The 20,999-nt window shown below is 40.2% G+C and overlaps 1 protein-coding gene across 1 annotated transcript; it reads right to left on the reverse strand.

Moving 5' to 3' along the window:
• Nucleotides 1-48: 48 nt before the first annotated feature.
• Smp_139510 (tuftelin interacting protein, putative) lies at nucleotides 49-16,659 on the reverse strand. The gene is given in 9 exon segments (XM_018790342.1): nucleotides 49-494; nucleotides 1,152-1,481; nucleotides 6,165-6,443; nucleotides 7,253-7,492; nucleotides 8,707-8,943; nucleotide 8,949; nucleotides 11,738-11,900; nucleotides 15,457-15,910; nucleotides 16,364-16,659. Coding segments are annotated over 9 exon segments (2,268 nt in total). The 5' UTR covers nucleotides 16,604-16,659; the 3' UTR covers nucleotides 49-170.
• Between the last annotated feature and the right edge of the window lie 4,340 nt (nucleotides 16,660-20,999).

The following is a 20,999-nucleotide window of genomic DNA, read 5'->3' on the forward strand; positions in this document are numbered from 1 at the left end:
TTACGACAACAGTAGATAAGATCCCGAAAAGTATGAAAACTTCGTATTGCGATCACCTTTTTATATCACTTCGAAGAAATTACAAAAAAATCTGGAAGTAACTATATACAATATTCCTGTGAGAAGTAACGTTTGAAAAAGAAATTTACAAAGTCAAAAGATTAAGAAATTTAATACTGAGCACGGGCCATTAACTCAGCAAATGTAACAGGAAGCCAGCCACCATCACTGGGATTGTACACATAACTGACGTTGCGGTCGAAAAACACTTGTAGTGATTCAAGTCTATATACTTGTTGACCTTCGAACATCCGGTTTGAAATAGGATGGAACAGAAAACCGCGCTGCGCTGCTACTTGTTCAACTTGTTTACGTAGTGTTGTTGGAGGAGGAGCGACCAAAGGTGTTGATCCAAAAGCTGGTGGAAGTACGCATGATGAGCCAGCAGGAAACCTTGACACATCTGACTGACTTTGCTTTGAGATCTGAGGTTCCTAAATAAAGTGCAACAAAGTACACAAGACTTAAAGCAAGTTAGTTTATCTTACGTTCACAAATAAGGTACAGTTTTTTATCCGAAATTAACTACTCCCATTATCTGGTACTTTTGGAAAATGTCAGCAGTATTGTTTAGCAAAACGACTTAACAAACAATAAAACATGGTGTGACGTGAGAAAACTGGAAAATTCGATAAGCCGTACATGTACTAGGCTTCGTGATAATTACTTTGTAAATTACGTACTCATAGGTTACGCGTTTTCTGACATTCAAGTAATGCGTAAGTGTAATTAGGAGTTACACATTTGCATTGTGAAAAACTTCGTCGCGTAGTCATTACGGGTGTAACTGATACATATTACGATCTTAGAATTGATTTAAAATTATGTCAGGCGTGAGAGGTCTATGGTTAAATCAAATGAACTAATTTACTTGGTAAACAACACTTATCTAAATTCTTGAAAGCCGTTAGAGCTTAGGTAATGGCATTTTGAGTTTCCCTACTTTTTAACGGAATTTTTGCATCGCAGATCCAGCTGATCAAAACTGGATGAATATACAATTAAGACGAATTTATGATTAATTAGCCACTTAAACAACTCAACAGTATTTAAAAGGACATCTCCAAGAATTCAAACCCATGATAACTTACTTGAGGCGGTAACCCTCTCATTGACCGTTCCATCATTGCCAAAGCTTTTGTCAAAGCATCTTTGACACTTGCATATTCCATACACTCAGGAGGTAACTGACCTTTCCAACCAGCATACCAACGCCCAACTTCTTGATAAACTTGACCGGCAGCAGCGTGGTCTCCTCGTTGCCTAGCTTCCACCCCTTGATTCAGCCAGTTTGAAAGGACTGAGAGCCAACGTGACCAGAAATGATGTTCAAGTAGGTTTACAAGTACAGCCGGGCCAATCAGGTCTGCCCAACGCATCACCCAGTTCCACGGATCCATGTTTTGCTTAGCGGGATTAAGCTAAATATCAGAATTTTTTTTGAAAAAAAATATTGCATCAGAGGTGTAGTCATAAGTAAGTTCCTAACATATTAGTCCCTAAGTTAAAAATTGTGTGGAAACTCCTTAGGAATTAGTTAAGAAGTGCAACAACAGTAATAATTAAAATGTGAATAAGAAAGGTATTGTCAATCCTTTTTGAAGTTTTGGCCTCCAATCAACTGTTTTGTTTTTAGTATTTATGAAAGACTACATTCTATCATGACATAAAATGTACTAGACATGTATATACTTGCCAGACTGAGCAGACCTTTCTTACATCTACTATTTGTAGCTTAGCATACACGCCCAGTATTGGTAATTGATTCATATTGCTGAGTGAGATATCTTTATCGTATTTGAGTGGACGACCTCATTAGATTTTCTTTAGGTATCTTTTAATCACATTCTAAAAGCGGATGTCAAACGATGCATATGTTTAGTTTCTAGCAGTAATTTAGTACGTGAAATGGAGTTCTGTATGCAAAAACCTCAGCAATTAAAGTTTAGTAGTCTCAAGTATTTTGTCAGTAATCTTCAGAGAAATTACTGCCATATTTGGTACATTCAAACACCAGAAATCTATGGGCCACACAAATAAGGGATAGGCTTCGTGTAGAAAAGTGAACAAGAACACAACAGAATAGGAAATCTAATCCAGTTAAGAATACAACCAATAGATTTCTAGTGAACGAAGTTCATCTTTTATTGAGATCTCCACAGAAAATGTTATTTTGAATATCTCCATATATTCGGCGATCATGATTTGTGAGTGCACACGTTTGTTTAAATTTTGATGAGGGTTTATCCAAACTTGTTATAACTTGTGGCCGCCAATTAGAGAGCAGTGAATTATCGATTGGACCAATGACACACAAAACCTATACCAGCAGTCTACAGTACTTGTCGATCCTGCTATCTGCCTAGCCCAGCCAGTTAAATCCAGAATACCAATCTCAGCCTCTGTGGTATGAATCATTTATTTCAAACATACTGGGTTTATACACCAAACAGACAGACCACATAGTACCATAAAATAGGAAAACAACATTTGTACAAGATTTAGCCAAATGTGGCTGTGAATAAGGGAGATAGTAAATGATAGACAAGGCATAATTCAAGAATAGTAAGTCGTATAACAATAGTTTAATTATTTAACAATTATACGATAAAAATATATGCATAGTATTGGTTCATAAGTGGATCCCAAATTAACCATTCCCTACTCTTATCGGGACATAACGAAACTAAATTATACTATTATAAAATACGATAATAACTCCGTTTGTAGCCCATCCGAGAGCTACTGCCTCTCTAAAGCCCGGATAAAGGAGGAGAGTTGGGCATAGTGTTAGCGACCCCATCCTGTAGAAAAATAACTCGCCAAAAAACGCTTACCAGGAAAAATTGTCCAAACCATTTAAACTCTGCCCTGGGAGTCAGATGGTCTTCATTTAGAAGGATTATGACGCCTCATGGTGAAAGCCAAGTCCCTTGGGGAGTCACGAGGCCGATGCCCCTTCTAACAACCAGAGCAACCATTTATTTAGGTCCACGGAATGCTCATACAATGTGGGGAACCGGCAGTCTTCCAAATTGCTGCAGAGATGAAGAATACAACCTGGAGGTGCCTGTGATCAGTGAAACACATCGGACGCAGGTTGGACAACAACGACTATCTTCAGGGGAACTTCTGTTATACTCCGGTCATGAAGAAGAAAATGCCCCACATACACAAGGAGTTACATTGATGCTGTCCAGAAAAGCACAGAATGCACTTATAGGATGTGAATCTCATGGACCAAGGATCATCAAAGCCTCCTTCGAAATAAAGAAAGAGGGCATTACAATTAACGTCATTCAATCCTATGCGCCTACCGACGACTACAATGAATACGTTAAAAATCAATTCTACGATAGGCTGCAGTCAATTATCGAGAAGTGTCCAACAAAGGGCCTGACCATTCTGATGGGAGACATAAATGCCAAGGTTGGAATGAACAACACCGGATAAGAAGATGACATGGACTGAGAGAAAGAAATAAAACTGGTGAGAGATTTGCGAACCTATGCACCTTTAATAAACTGGTCATAGGCGGCACTATATTCCCACACAAACGCATTCACAAGACCACATGGACTTCACCGGATCACACTACACAGAACCAAATCGGCCATATCTGCATCGACAAAAAGTTCAGGAGGATGATATGAAAAGCAGGAGAGGAGCTGATATAGCATCAGATCATCATTTGCTGGCCGTCAAGATGAAATTAAAACTTAAGAAACACTGGACAACGGGGCGGACAACGTCACAAAAGTTTAATACGATTTTTCTTCGGGATAATGACAAACTCAGGATAGCCCTCAGCAACAGCTTCCAGGCCTTTCATGATCTACTCTATGGAGAGCAACTGGAAAGGGATAAAAGAGGCAATCACTTCAACATGTCAGAAGGTTTTGGGCCACAAGAAACACTATCACAAAGAATGGGTTACTGTTGATGCACTGCATAAGATTCAAGAAAGGAGGGTCAAGAAGGCAGCCATCAATACCAGCCGAACAAGAGCAAAAAAAGCCAAGGCACAAGCTGAATACACCGAAGTAAACAAGCAAGTGAAGAGGAGCATCAGAACCGACAAACGTAAATATGTGGAAGATTTAGTAATGACGGCAGAAAAGGCTGCAAGAGAAACATGAGACAATTGTATGATACAACAAAGAAACTCGCTGGGAATGACCGTAGCCCAGAACGACCAATGAGAAGCAAGGAAGACAAGGTAATCACCAACATTGATAAAAAAACGAAACAGGTGGGTAGAACATTTCAAAGAACTCTTGAATCGACCAGCTCCACTGAACCCACTCAACATCGAAGTAGCGCCCACGGACCTCCCAATCGATGTTGGCCTGCCAACAATTGAAGAAATCGGCATGGCCACCAGACAAATGATGGGCGGCAAAGCAGCAGGACCAGACGACATTCCAGCAGAGGCACTAAAAGCAGATGTAGCAGCAACTGCAAAGATACTCCACATTTTCTCCAGTAAAATTTGGGATGAAGAACAAGTACCAACAAAGTGGAAAGAAGGACACCTGATCAAAACACCAAACAAAGGCGATCTCAGCAAGTGAGATAACTATAGGGGCATCAATCTTCTCTCAATACCAGGAAAAGTCTTCAACAGGGTGTTGTTAAACAGAATGAGGGACTTCGTAGACAGCCAAATCCGAGACCAACAGACTGGATTCCGTAAGGATCGATCGTGTACAGACCAAATCTCAACTCTACCGATCATTGTGGAACAATCAATTGAATGGAATTCATCACGCTACATCAACTTCATTGACTACAAGAAAGCGTTTACCAGCATGGACAAGTAAACACTATGGAGGCTTCTTCGACACTACGGCGTACCTGAGAAGATAGTCAATATCATACGGAGTTCCTGTGATGGATTAAACTGCAAAATCGTGCATGGAGGACAACTCACTGACTCGTTTGAGGTTAAGACCGGTGTCAGGTAGGATTGATCACTCTCACCCTTTCTTTCTCCTGGTGATCGACTGGATTATGAAGACATCAACATCTGGGGGGAAGCATGGGATACAGTGGACAGCTAGGATGCAGCTGAACGATCTAGACTTCGTGGATGATCTGACTCTTCTATCACACATGCAACAATAAATGCTGGAGACGACGACCAGTATAGCAGCAGTAGGTCTCAACATACACAAAGGGAAAAGCAAGAGTCTCAAACACAACACAACATGCATCAATCGAATCACACTTGATGGAGAAGTTTCTAAACATTTTACGTAGCTAGGCAACAGCATTGATGAACACGGTGGAACTGATGCAGATGTGAAGGCGTGGATTGGCAAAGCAAGAGCAGAATATCTACAACTGAAGAACATCTGGAACTCAAAACAACTGTCAACCAACACCAAAGTCAGAATTTTCAATACAAATGTCAAGACAGCTCTTCTGTATGGGGCGGAAACTTGGTGAACTACCAAAGCAATCATCCAGAAGATACAAGTGTTTATTAACAGTTGTCTACGCAAGATACTTCGGATCGATTGGCCAGACACTATCAACAACAATCTATTGTGGGAGAGAACAAACCAGATTTCAGCGGAGGGAGAAGCGCTGGAAGTGGATAGGACACACATTGAGGAAAGCACCCAATTGCGTCACAAGGCAAGCGCTCACATGGAATCCTGAAAGCCAAAGGAGAAGAGGAAGACCATAGAACGCATTACGCCGAGAAATGGAGACAGACATGAGTAGAATGAACAAAATTTAGATAGAACTAGAAAGGCCCAGGACAGAGTGGGTTGAAGAATGCTGGTCGGCGGCCTATGCTCCATTGGGGTTAACAGGCGTAAGTAAGTAAAATACAATAATAAATACTTAAGACATTAAGCTAAAGGCCAAAGTGCATTTTAAAAGCTGATAATAGACTACTTACACCACAAAAGAAATATGAAGATTGTAGTCTATTACAACGAAATTAGAAGTATACGGCCCCACTGGGTTTATTAAGAGCCAACTAGGAAAAGGGATTCTGTGAATGTACTGACCAGTTAACAGGTGAGATTTAGCGATCAAATGAAAAAGGTTAAGGCCAAACTATTGTAAATGAACGAATAAAAACTAACTTGAAACTGTTGTAACGCTAAAGCAAGTTTCGGCACTACATGGCGACTTAAAAAAGCTGCCATGGACGTGACCGGGAAAATGGTTCGCCAAGGCATTAGGACTGAGCGGGCAGATGCATCACTAGGATGCCAGTTAGTAAGGCAGCTTCCTAACTTCTGGAGAACCATATCATGTAAACATGAGAGACGTTCGACTCCTCCAAACCAAGGTAGCCACGGATGCAACCAAGTGTGAACAGGTACTGTATCAGTTAACGGATTCCATGAGGAAACAGCATCCTAAAAGTTGGACATGTTTAGAAATAACGTAGTAAGAAGGAATTATGGAAGCATTTGAAAAGTTGGCAAGCGACAAAGTTACTACTTTGTCTTAAAAAATAAGATTCACTATTTACAAGTCGAATGGTTTAATAATTACCATGTACAATACAAAAGTACACTCGACATTTACCTTAGCTGTGGATCAAACAGGCACTAATATATGAAATTTAGTGTTAGCTGAATTAACTAAGTCAAGAAAACTTCGAACCTCGTTAACGAAAACGATCGTGGGCTTGGTATCTGCTAAGCAAATTTGTGTGCACATCTGGTGTTATCCATAGAAAAAGGTAAAAACCAACGACTACAGACCTTGGTTGACAAAGTTGATATAAACACCAGGAGTACTGAATACATTCCTTACAAAATATTGAATCTTGAAGTTCTATGATGTCTGAGTTTGTTTTTGTTAGATTTTAATCCCTTTAAAATGTTTTAGTGTTAATTACCTCAAGTCTTACTTTATGGAATCACTACATATCATAAATGTATAGTGTAAGAACTTGGGTCCACTGTGCATATGTACCCGGTACCCAAGTTGCCCACGACTAAATATGAAATATAGCAATATTCTAATAACTGAAAGCTGAAAGTAGCCTTTGGATATCCTTTATCTTAAGCTACGGACAAGCATTTCACTGAAAACAAAGTAAAATAACTAGTTACAACTAAACAGCGAGTATTAGATACTGATTACAATTACGGTCATTGTACAATATCAACGAACAATACCGAGGAAGCTATCGGAAATAAATCTAAATTCAACGAACCTGTAATTTCGGAAGAATCAGCTGGTCCAGTATTTTGCGCTGCAACATATCATCCGGTAACAAAGGTTGCCAGGCTTCGAGAACCTCCAAGAGAGGTTCGCAGTCTCGAGGATTCCATTCGTTAACAATAGTGCGGCGTATAGCGCTCAACCAGCTTGTTTCAAGTATAACATCAAATGCACAAGAATTTTGGAAGAAATCTCTCCAGTGTCCCAATAAATCGAGACAGAATGTAGGTTCCTAATTTGGGTATGTTAAAAGAATTAGTAATAAGGACTCACATGACGACCGTCATACTTATGTAACGCACCAAAAACACTAGGAAAATCAAACCGCAAAATAGATAAGATTATTACTTAATTTACTAGTGGCGTACTAATATTTTACTGAATATTTTTAAACGCTAATAAATATATGTAACAGTGAGTGGAAGTAGATATGTGTTCAAGACGATTCATATGTTTAGTGATGACAATATGGTTTGATTATAAACGAGATGTCGTATAGTGTTAGAAGTTTGAGGGTAGTTTTCACTTTCCGGTTGCTCACATCGTGAAATGACATTCCCTCCTGAAGAATCTGGAAAGGAAACTGGGTTGGTAGTGGTCTTAGCAACCTGGGAGTTTGATAAAACCCGCTGTACAACTGCTTGGAGCCGGTCTGCGACCGGCTCGTTATGGGCAGTTTTTATTGTGCTGGCTCCATACTTACAGAGACCATACTGCGGGAGACAAAAATTCATGAGATACAGTGAGTTGTGACATTCTTAGGGTGGACCTCTTCCAAATCCCTTCCATTTTAAGAGAGGGCGACGTTGCAGTTTCTGGTTCCCTAACAGAAACAGCTTACTGTTGTCACATCTATACAGCTAGTAGCATTATTTCGCCCTCGGACCTTAATTTGTTGCTTTAAGTCTTACCGTCCCCCCAAACGACCTGTTGGCATAATAGGACCTGAAGAAATAAATATTCCAGCCAATACACCTCAGTTGAATCTAAGAAAACAAAACTCCAAAACTCTTACTTCCAGCTACAAATAATATCCATCAACACAAAATCTGCGCCAGATTAATGAGTTTCAGCAGAAAATTGTATCAATCTGGCATAAATTAGATTCGCATTTAGATTCAAAGCCGAGTAGGTTCACATTTAACCAGAGAATAAAAAAACAGTCAGTATCAATAGGACACAACTACTGTGTACACTAAGAAAAAAATCTGGGAATTTCAGCAAGTAAATAAATAATTAATAATACGGAATAGACTATATGAAAACCCTGACATATGTAATAAATTTTATTCATTAAAATTCCAGTCAAACCATCTTTAAACTGATTATTGCTTTGCCTCATAGCAAGACATAAATGCATAGAGATGAACTAATGAGATTTTCCTGATAAAAGTTTCGCATTGATAAAGCTGGGGAGCATAAAAAAAGCAAAAACACATCACCCACCTTAAGAGGATTCCATTTAGCAAGTGAATTATCCAACATTGGGCGGGCGATTGACGCCATGAGAACAGGCATTTCTACTAAGTTAGCACATTCCTCACGTATAAGTGACACCCAAGACGAGATAGCTTCCGAGGTTAAGTTCGTATCACAGCCTGAATGAAATGTGAATTCATCCTCAAACTTCTTTATTAAGATTAAAGCTTTATTGAGTTGATTCACTTCAGATTCTTCTCCGTTAACTATCTGAAAGTTTATGAAAAGAACAAAATTCATCATAAAAATATCGACAACATAAGTAAATTAGTATTTTGTCAGATGTGATCCGGACTATCCGAACATTGGTGTATGATTTCAGACAAAATTTACATGTACCATAATCCTATACACCTGTAAAGTGTTTTGTAATTGATCTATGATTGCCGAAAAGAAAAATTAATGAACGTCTTCAAGCCGAACAAAATTTTGTAGAGCACTGCATTTAAATTGCAATTAACTAAAACAGACAAGCTGTGTAGATGCACTAAATCTCACATTTACTTATTTGAACACGTGAATATTGATACAAAGGGGAACCAATTACAAATGAGCAACACAATAACAATGAGAATGTGAGGAGATAGGGAATGTAAAGTACGTATAAGAAAAAGGAGAGCAACAACGAACAGAAATTAGTATGAGAGTGAAATAATAATACGAAGAACAGTTCAATTAGCAAAAACACAACCAGAAAGAATGCCAGTTAAAGAGGTTACGTCTACTTTTTATGAAGAAAGTAAAAGAAAGCTACTGCAAGATCGCCACTGGCTTTTGTTCTGAGCCATATCTGATAAAGTCTTAAGCCACTGTGTTGGATCATCTCTAGGAAATCAACCAAGGAGTCGTGAAGGACAAACAGAAGCCAGTCCTGTACAGCTTTCTTCCATACCACGACACCATGTCATACACTTACCACCTTTCCGCTTTTTCCAACCAGTCCCAGCGTCGGCAAATAATGCACGACGTGGAGTTCTCTGAGACAACATTCATAGGAAATTTCCAAGCCACGGAAGTCGATTTTTCAAGATAGTAACACTAATTGAATTATCGTCTCTGTCCCCGAACACACGACGCTGAACCTGTGCATTACTAACATGGTGTTGTCACCGGATGTCATCAGTCCTTAAGAGACAACAATGATCAAACAGAGTCACTTAAGCTCCTCAACTCGGAGAAGCCAGGTTTCACAAGAATAGAGGAAAACTGCTTTCACTGATGAGTTGTAGATCCTACTTTCTACAGTCAGATTAACATCACGCAGGCACCAAAGATGGCCCACATTGGCATAAGCCGCTCTGGCTTTCTTTATACGTGAATTGATCTCATCACTCACGCTACCACCAGCGCTTATGCAGCTACCCAGATACACGAACTTCTCGACTACTTCTATCCGCTCACTACCCAGAGTAAGTGCAGGATCAGGGTCCTATCAGTCTTGTGAAAGTACTTTGCACTTCGAAGGTGCAAAACGCATACCATACCTACGGACACTAATTACCAACCGCTTAAGTGTGAATTGCGTGGTTTGAGTATCATCGCACAGTAAGACAATATCATCCGCATACTCAAGGTTGGAAAATCATTCTCCAAGCAACAGATACACACCATCACTACCCACATTCATCAGAGCTGTTTCCAGAACATCCATAGAAAATTTGAAGAGGAATGGTGGATTTCGGCAACAATGACTAACCCCACTGCTTGAATGGAACAATGGAGAGAAGCGGTTGTATGTCCTGACTCTGCCTGAGGTGTTTGTATAAAAGCGCTTTTAAGATGTTAATATACCTCTCAGGCACACTCCAATCACCAGGCTTCTCAGTCCTTACGCAAGCTATTCCCGATTCCATTACATAACAGTCTTCGTTTAAAGTCAAACTCACGGTCACCAAAAGTAGGCCGACAGGCTTCAGTGAGTTGTAAGGAGCCCGAAGAAACCCAGTGCTTATAAGCGGGACGTTTTGCGAACCCGCAAGCGACTTTACTAGCCATTTTCATGGCGTCATGGAATTGCAACCAATGCTCATTTATACTTTTCTGTGGAATGGTAGCTAACTTTGAACCTAGCTCGGTTTTTTATTTAGTTGCAACAGAAGCTGCAACCAATTTGCTGACATCAATCCGTTTAAGACGATGAATCTCTTGGTCACTGAAACGTGAGGTAAGATTAGCGCAAACAACGGTATGATCAGAGTCAAGATAGGTACTCCAAAAGGAGCATCAGTCTTGTACACAATCATGCTAGCGGTAGCTGATCACGATGTGATCAATCTGGGTCCATGCTTGAGATGTAGAGGGAGGACACAAGGTGACACACCGACGATGATTGTGCCTGTAGTTAGTACTAGCTGGGAACGGGTTGTAGCCTGCGCATAGTCAATCAGTCAGCTACAACGTAGGACCAGGCACATATATGCATCGGTCCAAGTTGCCATACCTCGTTAGCACAACAAGATGAACACCGGATTCATAGAAGTAATTAATTTAGTGGTGGTAGTATATAAAGAAAGGTTGTATATAAGGATATAGTATAGGAAGGAAAAAAGTTATGAAGCAATTTTAATCTCAAGGTTTAAGGGAGGATAAAGAGTGTATACACCTACGCCATTGTGATCGATTCTGAGCCATGTCACCTAGAGTCTCCAACCATTGGTTACGATAGTCATGCGGACCGCAACCAGGTAGTCTGCATCTACCAACATGGCTCAGACTAGAAGTTAGTGACTTCAAGCACTGATGCCATGTTTTGGTTTGGCCGCCCCTAACTCTCTTCCAACCATCCCCTACACTAGTCAGCATTGCGCGTCGTGGTAATCGGTGTTCAGGCATACGTAACACGTGGCCCAACCATCTCAGTCGATGAAGATTCATGACCTCATCAACTGATTTGCCATCGTTCCCTAATACCCTGGGTCTAACCTCACTATTACTTACCCGGTGATCCCAGCAGATGCGAACAATATTTCTAAGGCATCTGTGGTCAAATACTAGTAACCTACGAGTATCTTCTACTCTTAATGGCCATGTTTCACAGCCGTGAAGTAGAACAGAGCGAACTGATGCGCAGTATACTCGTCCCTTAATTGATAGACGGATATCTCGTCTTCGCCATAGGTGACGTAAGTTGGCAAAAGCCAAACGAGCTTTTTGAATCCGTGCTGAGATTTCGTCAGACACCAACCCATTAGGGCTGATCAGACTTCCAAGATAAGTGAAGTTGTCGACGCGTTCGACTACTTCACTCCCTATCCTCAGTTCAGGTGTTGACGCAGGCCAGTCCTGGAGTAACAATTTACATTTGGATGGGGAGAAACGCATCCCAAACATCCTGGCATTATTACTTAGTTCTAACAGAAGACTCTGAATTTTGTCAGCGTCTTCACCAAACAGGACTATGTCATCTGCGTATTCTAAGTCGCTTAGTGGTCCCCCTGGTAGGAGATCAATTCCTGAAAATTTAGTCGAAGAGAGTGTTATTTCCAGCAACAGGTCTATAATGAAGTTAAACAAAAACGGGGATAGTGGACAGTCTTGACGGACACCACTTGAGGTTGTAAAATCATATGACAGTTCGCCATAAGCTCTCACTCGACTGATAGTGTTCGAGTATAGAGCCTTTACAAGGTTTATGTACTTCTCAGGTACACCTTTCAATGACAGACACTGCCACAGAACCTCTCGGTCTACAGAGTCAAATGCTGCTTTCAAGTCAAGAAAAACTATCATTGTCGGACGCCGATAAGCGTGTCTGTGCTCTAAAACCTGACGAATGGTGAATATGTGGTCGATACAGCCACGACCAGGTCTGAAGCCAGCCTGATTTTCTCATGTTTGCAGTTCACGAGTCTTAGTTAGGCGCCCGATAATTATTGAGGTTAGTATTTTGGATGCTATGTTAGTCAGACTAGTCCCTCTATGGTTATCACAGGATGATTTTGGCGTAGGCAGAAACGACGAAAAGGCAACGACGTGTGTCCCTATCCTTCCGAGTTCTTACGGAGCCATTTAGCCGGACAGCACACAGGCGACTGTTAACGGGGATCCATTCTAGTAGTGCCTGTTCTGCCCTTGTACTTAGTGCTATGCCTACACCTGCAAGTCCACGAGAACTAGCCAACGGGTCGCCAGATACACGGAGGGTGTATTTCGTTGGCTGTCCATTTTGGCGAGGTTAGGTCAAGTGAATGACCACACTAGGATCCTGTATGCGTGTTTCGGAGACACAGCATACATCAATGGTACGAGATTCTAGGGTTTTAGCTAAGGAGGCCTGTTGGCCGATTTGACTTAGGGTACGTACGTTGAAGGCTCCAATGTGTAGTTTGGAGCGAGGTTTTAGTAGACCTGGGACAGTGTTTCGCTCACTAGAATCGTTGGCCATGGTGACACTTGAGGAGGAAACCGAAAGAGGAAGTTTAGTGTTGAAAGTCAAGGTAGAAGGAATAGTAGGGATTGAAGGAGATTGATTATGAATACAGTGGTCTTGAGTGCTGTTAGAGGTATGAGGGCAGTTATCACTTCCCGGTCGCCCACACCGTGGAAGGGTTCTTCTAGGGGTACCTGAAAAGGAAATTGGGTTAGAAGTGGTCTTAATGACCTGGGAGCGTGACCGCAGTGCCCAAGGGACAACTGCTTGAGGTCGGTCACACACGACCTTTTTGTGGGTAGTTTTTGTGTTAGCTCCGTTCTCCAAAGGACCTTACCGCCGGAGACGGATATCCGTGGGATAAGGCGAGGTGTGCATTTTTAGGGTCGACCTTTTCTAACCCCACCCCTCCTTGTGGGAAGGCAGCATCGCTGTCATGCTGGTTGTCTGAAGAAAACACCTTACTACTGTCACACCTCTGTACAGTCAGCAGTACGACTTCGCCTTCGGACCTTGTGTTTGCTGCTTTTAGTCTCACCGCTCTTCAAACGACCTGCCTGGCATGGTAGGACCTTGAGGAACGATTGTTCCAGCCAGTATAGCTCGGTTGACTCATCACGATAGGCAAGCCCGACCACCACGTCAAGGTAGCGGCAACGGTCGGGATTTTGCTTTATACCTTTGTATATGAGGTAGTATTTTCTTATCGGAAAGTTAACGCAATTTTAATTGCGAGATCAGTTGTCAAGAATTTTACTTACTGTTTACTCGGATATTCAATAAACATAACACGTCAGCAAACAAACTTGTGAACAGGTATTACTTGGCCATATTGCATCGTTTCTCATTCCATTTACTTTACTAACTGGTATTTATGAAAGTCAAAAACGCGAGGGTATTTTAGAAACTGAACGTTACTTCCTTTATATTTAGTAAGACGATTTTGAGATGAATAATGTAGAACAGTCCAAATGTGGTTCCAGCTAGTTTAACATATAGAACCATACATTAGTGGTTAGAGATTATGACAAGAGTAAAATAGGGGACAAACTCTAAGTCCCTTCACTACAATCCAGTAATCAACCATTGATTACCAGCTACAGAGTCAGGGTTAGTAATAGCAACTAATCGTTCTCACCTAATTAAAAAGGCTTCGACCGTTCAGCCGAACGTTGATATGATAACGAGTGTTTTAGTGATGGGATACACCAAAATGTAAAACGATTAACTGTACTGGCAGTAATCTCACTGACTGATAGGTCTTCATTATAAGGTACTTGAGGATTTATCTTGAATGAGTAGCTACCAAGTAATAGAATCTGTGACTACCTAATGTGGTGTCTTGCAGTAAAGCTTCATTGTTGTTATCTTCATTTAAGTCAATTGCAGAACACAGAAAAAATACAAAAAATGCTCCGCATAAAACATACCTATTTTTTTAGATTATCGAAATTAACATGTATTCCAAATGTTATCTGGTCTAATAGTAGCAAAGATAAACGGCTACAACCAAGACTGATAATTTAACTACAATATCTAGTGCCTAAGACATTAATTAGCTCACGAAACAGACATCCGAACCATGCTTGCATAGTCGTTGAAAGAAAATTGGGTGTGCGACTGAATGTACTAGTAAGTTAAAATCGCCATGAATGTGCAAAATATTCAATCAAGAAGGTACTTTTCATCAAACACGGCAAACTAAGGGTGAAAATGAAGGTCACCATGCAGTGACCTTTGACATCTGCCTATTATAATATAAACCTATGGAGCGGTGGCCTAATGTTCGTGTTTAGTCTTCAACCTCTAAGTCTTAAGTTCGAAGCCCGCTCCACCTACGTTAGTTTTGGCAACCGGGTAGTATCCTTAGCTATCATGCTGAATAGGGTTCATAATCAAGTACCTGAGGAATAAGTTCTAATTTAAAATCCAGTACAAGCCATCTTGTCATGACTATCACAATTATAGTATTTTGGTTACAAACCCAGGTAATCTAAGGGGGAACGGTATGTATAAACAATAACGAGTAAGAACGTTATTAGGAACCCCCGCATCCACAGACTATACAAATCAATTGAGTCAAGTTATATTACAGAATTGATGGTCATTTTAAGGATAATGGTGACAATACTCGTATCCAGAATATATCTGCAATAATATAATTACTAAACAGGCAATTTTAAATTTAAATATATAGTATAAGTACAATTCCCTACTTATTTGACGTATATAGTCTTAAATCTAAACAACGGCATACAAATACAACTACATTACGAAATGAAGGTTTGAGTACTCGGCTTTGGGTTAGATAATATTTATAGGTTACTTATAGGCTAAAAATAGCTTACTTGGATCTGAATCCTCAGGAACAGTCTCATTTCCTCGACGAGGAGCGGGAGCTTTTTCAGATCCATAATATCCTACTGATACTTTCCCCACTCGCTGGACAGCTTGAACCGGGGTAACAATACCCCGACCGTCAGAACCAAGACCCTTACCCGGTTCGTAACCCATCTGCTCCAAAAGTTTCATTCCAATACCTTTCGTGTGCCTTTCCCAAGCTCCGAAACCAGAGGTCGCTGACTTCGCCGCTGCAGCGGCTGCTGCTACACGTCGACTGGCCCCAACAGATATACTCGCAGGCTTGTCAGGTTTACGATAGATATCTGAATTTGGTGAGTCAGAATCTGAATCATGATAAGGATGCAAACTCCTTAGAACAGATTTGTCGTCTTCATCATCCGAAATCTGGTCAGCTTCTTCGTTAGTTTCTTTCGGACCAGAGGAACTACCGGCACCTGCCTACAACGACAGAAAAGACTTAGGATCTTCAAAAGCACACCTTTACATAACAAATGAGACTTGCAAATTAGTTGAATAAATGGACGAAACAAACATATGACAAATGCATGTTTAACACAGCAACTACGCGCAAAGATAATCGCCAGACCTTCCTTACAACTAAACTACTTGATTATTTTGACAGTCTACAGGTTTTCTGTTAAAACATTACAGCTAAACAACGGGTATTCCTACTCCAGGTACCTTTACTGCAACCTAATAAATTCATACAACCTCAAATAAGCGAAAAATGCGATGCGTAACTAAGCAGAGACGTAACTATTGCAACATTTCAAATAATTGAAACACCTAAGAATTTATTCACAGCATAGGAGTTGAGAACAATGAATCGTTAGCTTGTCGATGAACCTCATTATTTTTCACCTAGCCTTCCTTAACATAAATATACCCTACCTTCACTCCACCACTGACAAAGGTGATCGGTGCTGAATAATTGGCACCCTTACGCTTGAAACCACCTTCACGTCCACCGAAGCCACTTCTTTCAGGCTCTGAATCAGAATCATCTGAGGCGAAAATCCCGTATACTGTTTGTTTCTTTGATTGTTTCGGGCGTCGCTTTAAAGGATCCATCATGAACGAATATTCCACATCAGACAGACCAAACCTCTCCATCTCTGGTGACGACCCCATAATTCCAACAAATCCGATGACTTTAAAACGTTGCGCGCGCCAGTTTAGCCTTCAGTAATATGGTTCAAATGGTTCAAATGGTTGTGGACGGAATAGAAGAAGCTTTCGCTTAACGGGCTTCCGTGTCTAGTAGTAGTGGATCACCAATACCTCCAGGCAATAACCTAGGTATATTAACGATAGTAGGGGAAAAGAAAAGAATTTGGTAAATCATAGTAATGTTATTCTTAGTCCTTAAGAATAGGTCAAGTTTCCTAAGGATAGTAGGTCGATGAACCTGTGTTAATCCTGACAGATTGCCTTCCAGTGAAGTTCCAGCTTCTTCTTGAAAATGTTCACTGAAGGGGCTGATACCAATTGTTCGGGTAATGCGTTCCAGTCATTGACCAGTCTATGAGGAAAACGGGGCCCCACCTTTAGATTATTAGATCGCGGTTTGTGAACCTTCTAGCTATGACCTCGGAGATTATTAGTGCTAGAGGGAGCAAAAAGATAAGACATATTAACACCCAAATCATAATTAAAGATACGAAATGCCAGTATAAGGTCACCTCACGTCCTACGATAAGACAAGGGGAAAAGGCTTAGACGTTTCAAACGCTCATCGTAAGGGAGTTTAGAAAGACCCTTCACCCTTCGATTACATGGTATTCAGTTTCCGTTTAAGTAACTATTGCTAGTGACGTAGGTCATATGGTTAGTATTAGTATTGTCTGGTTCAATCTTGTTCTTAATATACCTACGCAAAACGTGGAGTGAAGTGCTAAGTCAAGACATTTCCTCATTTATTCTTCAGTGTGGAATTTCATTTTAAAACGGTTATTGGGTGAAAAAATCCAGGGATTCTTTTACAAAACAGAAAGCAGACAACTGAGTACATATATACACAAATTGGGTAAGTAAACTATCTGAAATTATTTTTGATCTGATATGATAAGAACCTGTACAACTCTCAATTAGAAACATGTTTAGAGATACAAGTTGTTGAGTAGGTCAGCTCTTACATCCTAATCGTCATATAGTATATCTGATAGATAAGATGTCTCGGAGATTTCATGCATTTGCTTGCACGCATGGATTCTAGTGTATTGGCAACTCGCTATGTCAGAAGATATACAGAGAAAGAGATATGAATGGAGTGGATGGTTAATACATGCTGACATTCACCAAGGGTTTGTGAGATGTCTACCCACAACCATATTATTAATGATTTCAAAAGGTTCACCCTGCTAACTGCCTTCAGGACTCTCCGCCTACACAGGAAAATCTTTTCTCAAAAGATCGGGAAAGAGTGATGGGGAATACCAATAAATAATAAATCGTCTTCAAGGATTTACTAATCGTAAAAGTAAATGTCAAGTAATGCCAAAAGTATGTAGCCTCTTTATATTATAAGTCAGACGAAAAACTTTATTCGACATCAATAGACATGAGAAGACCAGGAAAAGCCAGAGGAAAGTCTTACACCAATATAAATGACCTTTGACACTTTTTATGACAAAAGCCTCAGTAGTGCCAACTTCATGGGATTCTGACAGGGTGTTTAAGTACTGTTTATTTCTCAGGCTAAAATTAACAGTCTTGTATTTAAAAGGACTAAGAGTGAGACCACTGACAACAGGCCATCGTTCAACTAGCGACAAGAACTCATTCATTTCAAGGGGATGTGAAGAGTTAGAAATCGATGTAAACACAGTGACGTCGTCCGCACACATAAAAAAAACTTGTATGGAAAATCGAAGATCATCCTGAAAAAATGAAATGGGAAAAAACAGCCCCCTATCGCAGACCTTTACCTAACAAGGACTTTGGACACTTTTCTCTAAGAACATTGTACTGTTCTCTTCCAGAGAGGTAAAGACAGAACCAGTTGCTTATCTAGCTGTCAGTGTTGGCGCTGACAAACTTGTTTACTAGTAGTGATCTTGGAACAAAGTCAAAGGCAAATGTATAATCCGGAAATGAGCATCGAACATCTTACTCTTTTCCAAGCTGAACATGATAATATGGTGCCGAACAACGGCAGTATCTAAGGCACTTCTTTTCCATTCGTTAGCGAACTGGTATGGGTCAGTATGACCTTTTAAATCAGGTTCAAGTGGGATTGGCAATTGTGTTGACAATGTTTTGAGAAAACGCTAAGTTATTGCCATGAGTCTAAAATTTGAATTCTTATCGCCAGACACTTCCTTTGGTATTGGGACCCTTTATTTCCCTCCACATTTACTGTATGAGATGAAACGAGAAGGATTCGTTAAAGATGCTCATAAATAAATGACAACATCAACACACTTATTGAAAGACGACGTTTGGTATTTCCTGAGGTCCGAGATATTGTTTCATGAACCCAGGTCTCTGCCTGACGAAGTTGGTGACGGACTGTTAACAGACAGGAAAGCTCTCTGAGCTAGAGCTTCTATTTCGCCAAGACTATTCGAATTTTTTGGAAATTGGATAGGAGTTGGGAATAAATGTTTCAGTGTGTTTTCTGGATCATCGCACAAATTTTTCTACTAGCATGCGGTAAAAATAAGAGAAAGTGAAAGCTAAAATTGAAATTAGTTGCTCGAAGAGTCTTACTGTAATCGTCTCCATTCCTTTTGTATGTTGAGTGGAATAAATATGATCGAGACTATCATGAATAGTTCGGGGGTCATGCCACCTACCATACTGAACGGAGATCTTATTACACCATACAAATCATTGGTTATGGAACTCTGATGGCATGCGACACTAAGTGTATAACCGGGAGTAATGTCTGTGTCTTCTACTACAGAATGTTGGTAGTGAAATATCCAGATGATATGAGATCTGTGTATCACCACTGTTCAACATTAGGATCCTATGTTTATGTCATTAACACGGAGAACGCTTCTGATGGTCCAGTTATTATCCCGTTCAAGTCTTCTTGAAGATTCGGGATGTCCGACGGGTCTTGTGTCTACCTTCAAACCATAATACAATCTGCGCATCACAGTTTAGTAATCCAGAATACTGCCCGAATCGTCGACAACCAACAGGAGGAAGGATTTTGGTATGAAACCTAGTGCTGCTTCGCTCATCATTGTTAATCAGTCAGACTAATCTGAGAAGACTCTGGTAATTCGTAATATCTTCATTATAGTGTCTCAAGGGGTGATCAGACAGTGTGGATTTTGTATCTTAAGTGGATTTTGTAAAATAGAACCAAACCGCATACAAATTATCAGTCAGACTGATCATATCTCTGCATTGGGGCCGATCGTTGTTTGATAACGGTGAATGTTCGCTTACATTGATTTGAGTTGTCTGATTGACTAGGTTTGGCTGAGGACATCTTGTAACTACTTTTTTAAAGCTGACGTATATCCCATCTTACATGGACAATATTGAAAAATTATGAGGTAAATCACATGGCAGATGAGTCGGTGAAATTTTGAATATTGCATATGCATCTGGAGGATAAACTGTTAGCGCTCATTCGCGTATATATTCTTGTGTCTTTTGCAAGCGTATATTGCATGTATGAGTGTATTTATATACTAGTTTTTACCATGTGTTTTTTCTATATATATCTGACTGCCTACATGCCACCGCACATTTTAGTTACTGTTTATGTATCATGCTTAACATGAAAGGCGTTTAATGAGGTTAGGTAGGCTGTTAAATATTTCTCCAATATGCATATACCGCATCGGTATTTATGATTTGTCTTCCCACATATGGATGATTGGAATAAATCCTAGCACTCCGAGTTTATTACCAACTCTGGATTTCGGGCTTAGCCTGGTTACAGCGTATTAAGGCGATTAGTAACTACAGTTCATTACCATAACTCACTATCAATCGCCCCACTGTTTGATAAAGTTTTCGACTTCAGCCGTACACGTTGAGATTTCGCTACTCACTTAATAACCTATATTTACTTCCTTACTTAGAATATGCTCCGTCTACTCTCCAGGTTTCAGCAAATACAGTCTCATTCTTTCCCATTCACAATTCTGCAACCGTTTACACAATATACATGGGTGATCCACTTTAAATTCTGTGTGATACATATAATACCGTTTATTAATGTTCTCTCTCAAAAACGTAGTTGGTAAAACATTTCCACATGCTTTTTGAAATCAACTTGATATTCACATTGCAATGACCGGTGCTATGTTAAGTCCACATAGGCTAGTCCACCTTCTCGGCAGACAGATTTGTTCACTCTTCTCAAGCTGCAATTTAACCTTGTCACTTATTCGCTTATTAACTCTGATTGCTTTTATACGTATGTGTTTACGTGTATTGCTTACTTATTATTCACATATCTGCAACTTATTTTTGTCTTTCAATTTCGGATCACGCCTGATTAACTAAGGTTCGTCCACTCGCCTTCCACACTATGCCTCATTTCATTTTGCTTGTCCCC

The sequence above is a fragment of the Schistosoma mansoni genome (assembly GCF_000237925.1).
Source record: "Schistosoma mansoni, WGS project CABG00000000 data, supercontig 0125, strain Puerto Rico, whole genome shotgun sequence".
Classification (NCBI taxonomy): Eukaryota; Metazoa; Platyhelminthes; class Trematoda; order Strigeidida; family Schistosomatidae; genus Schistosoma; species Schistosoma mansoni.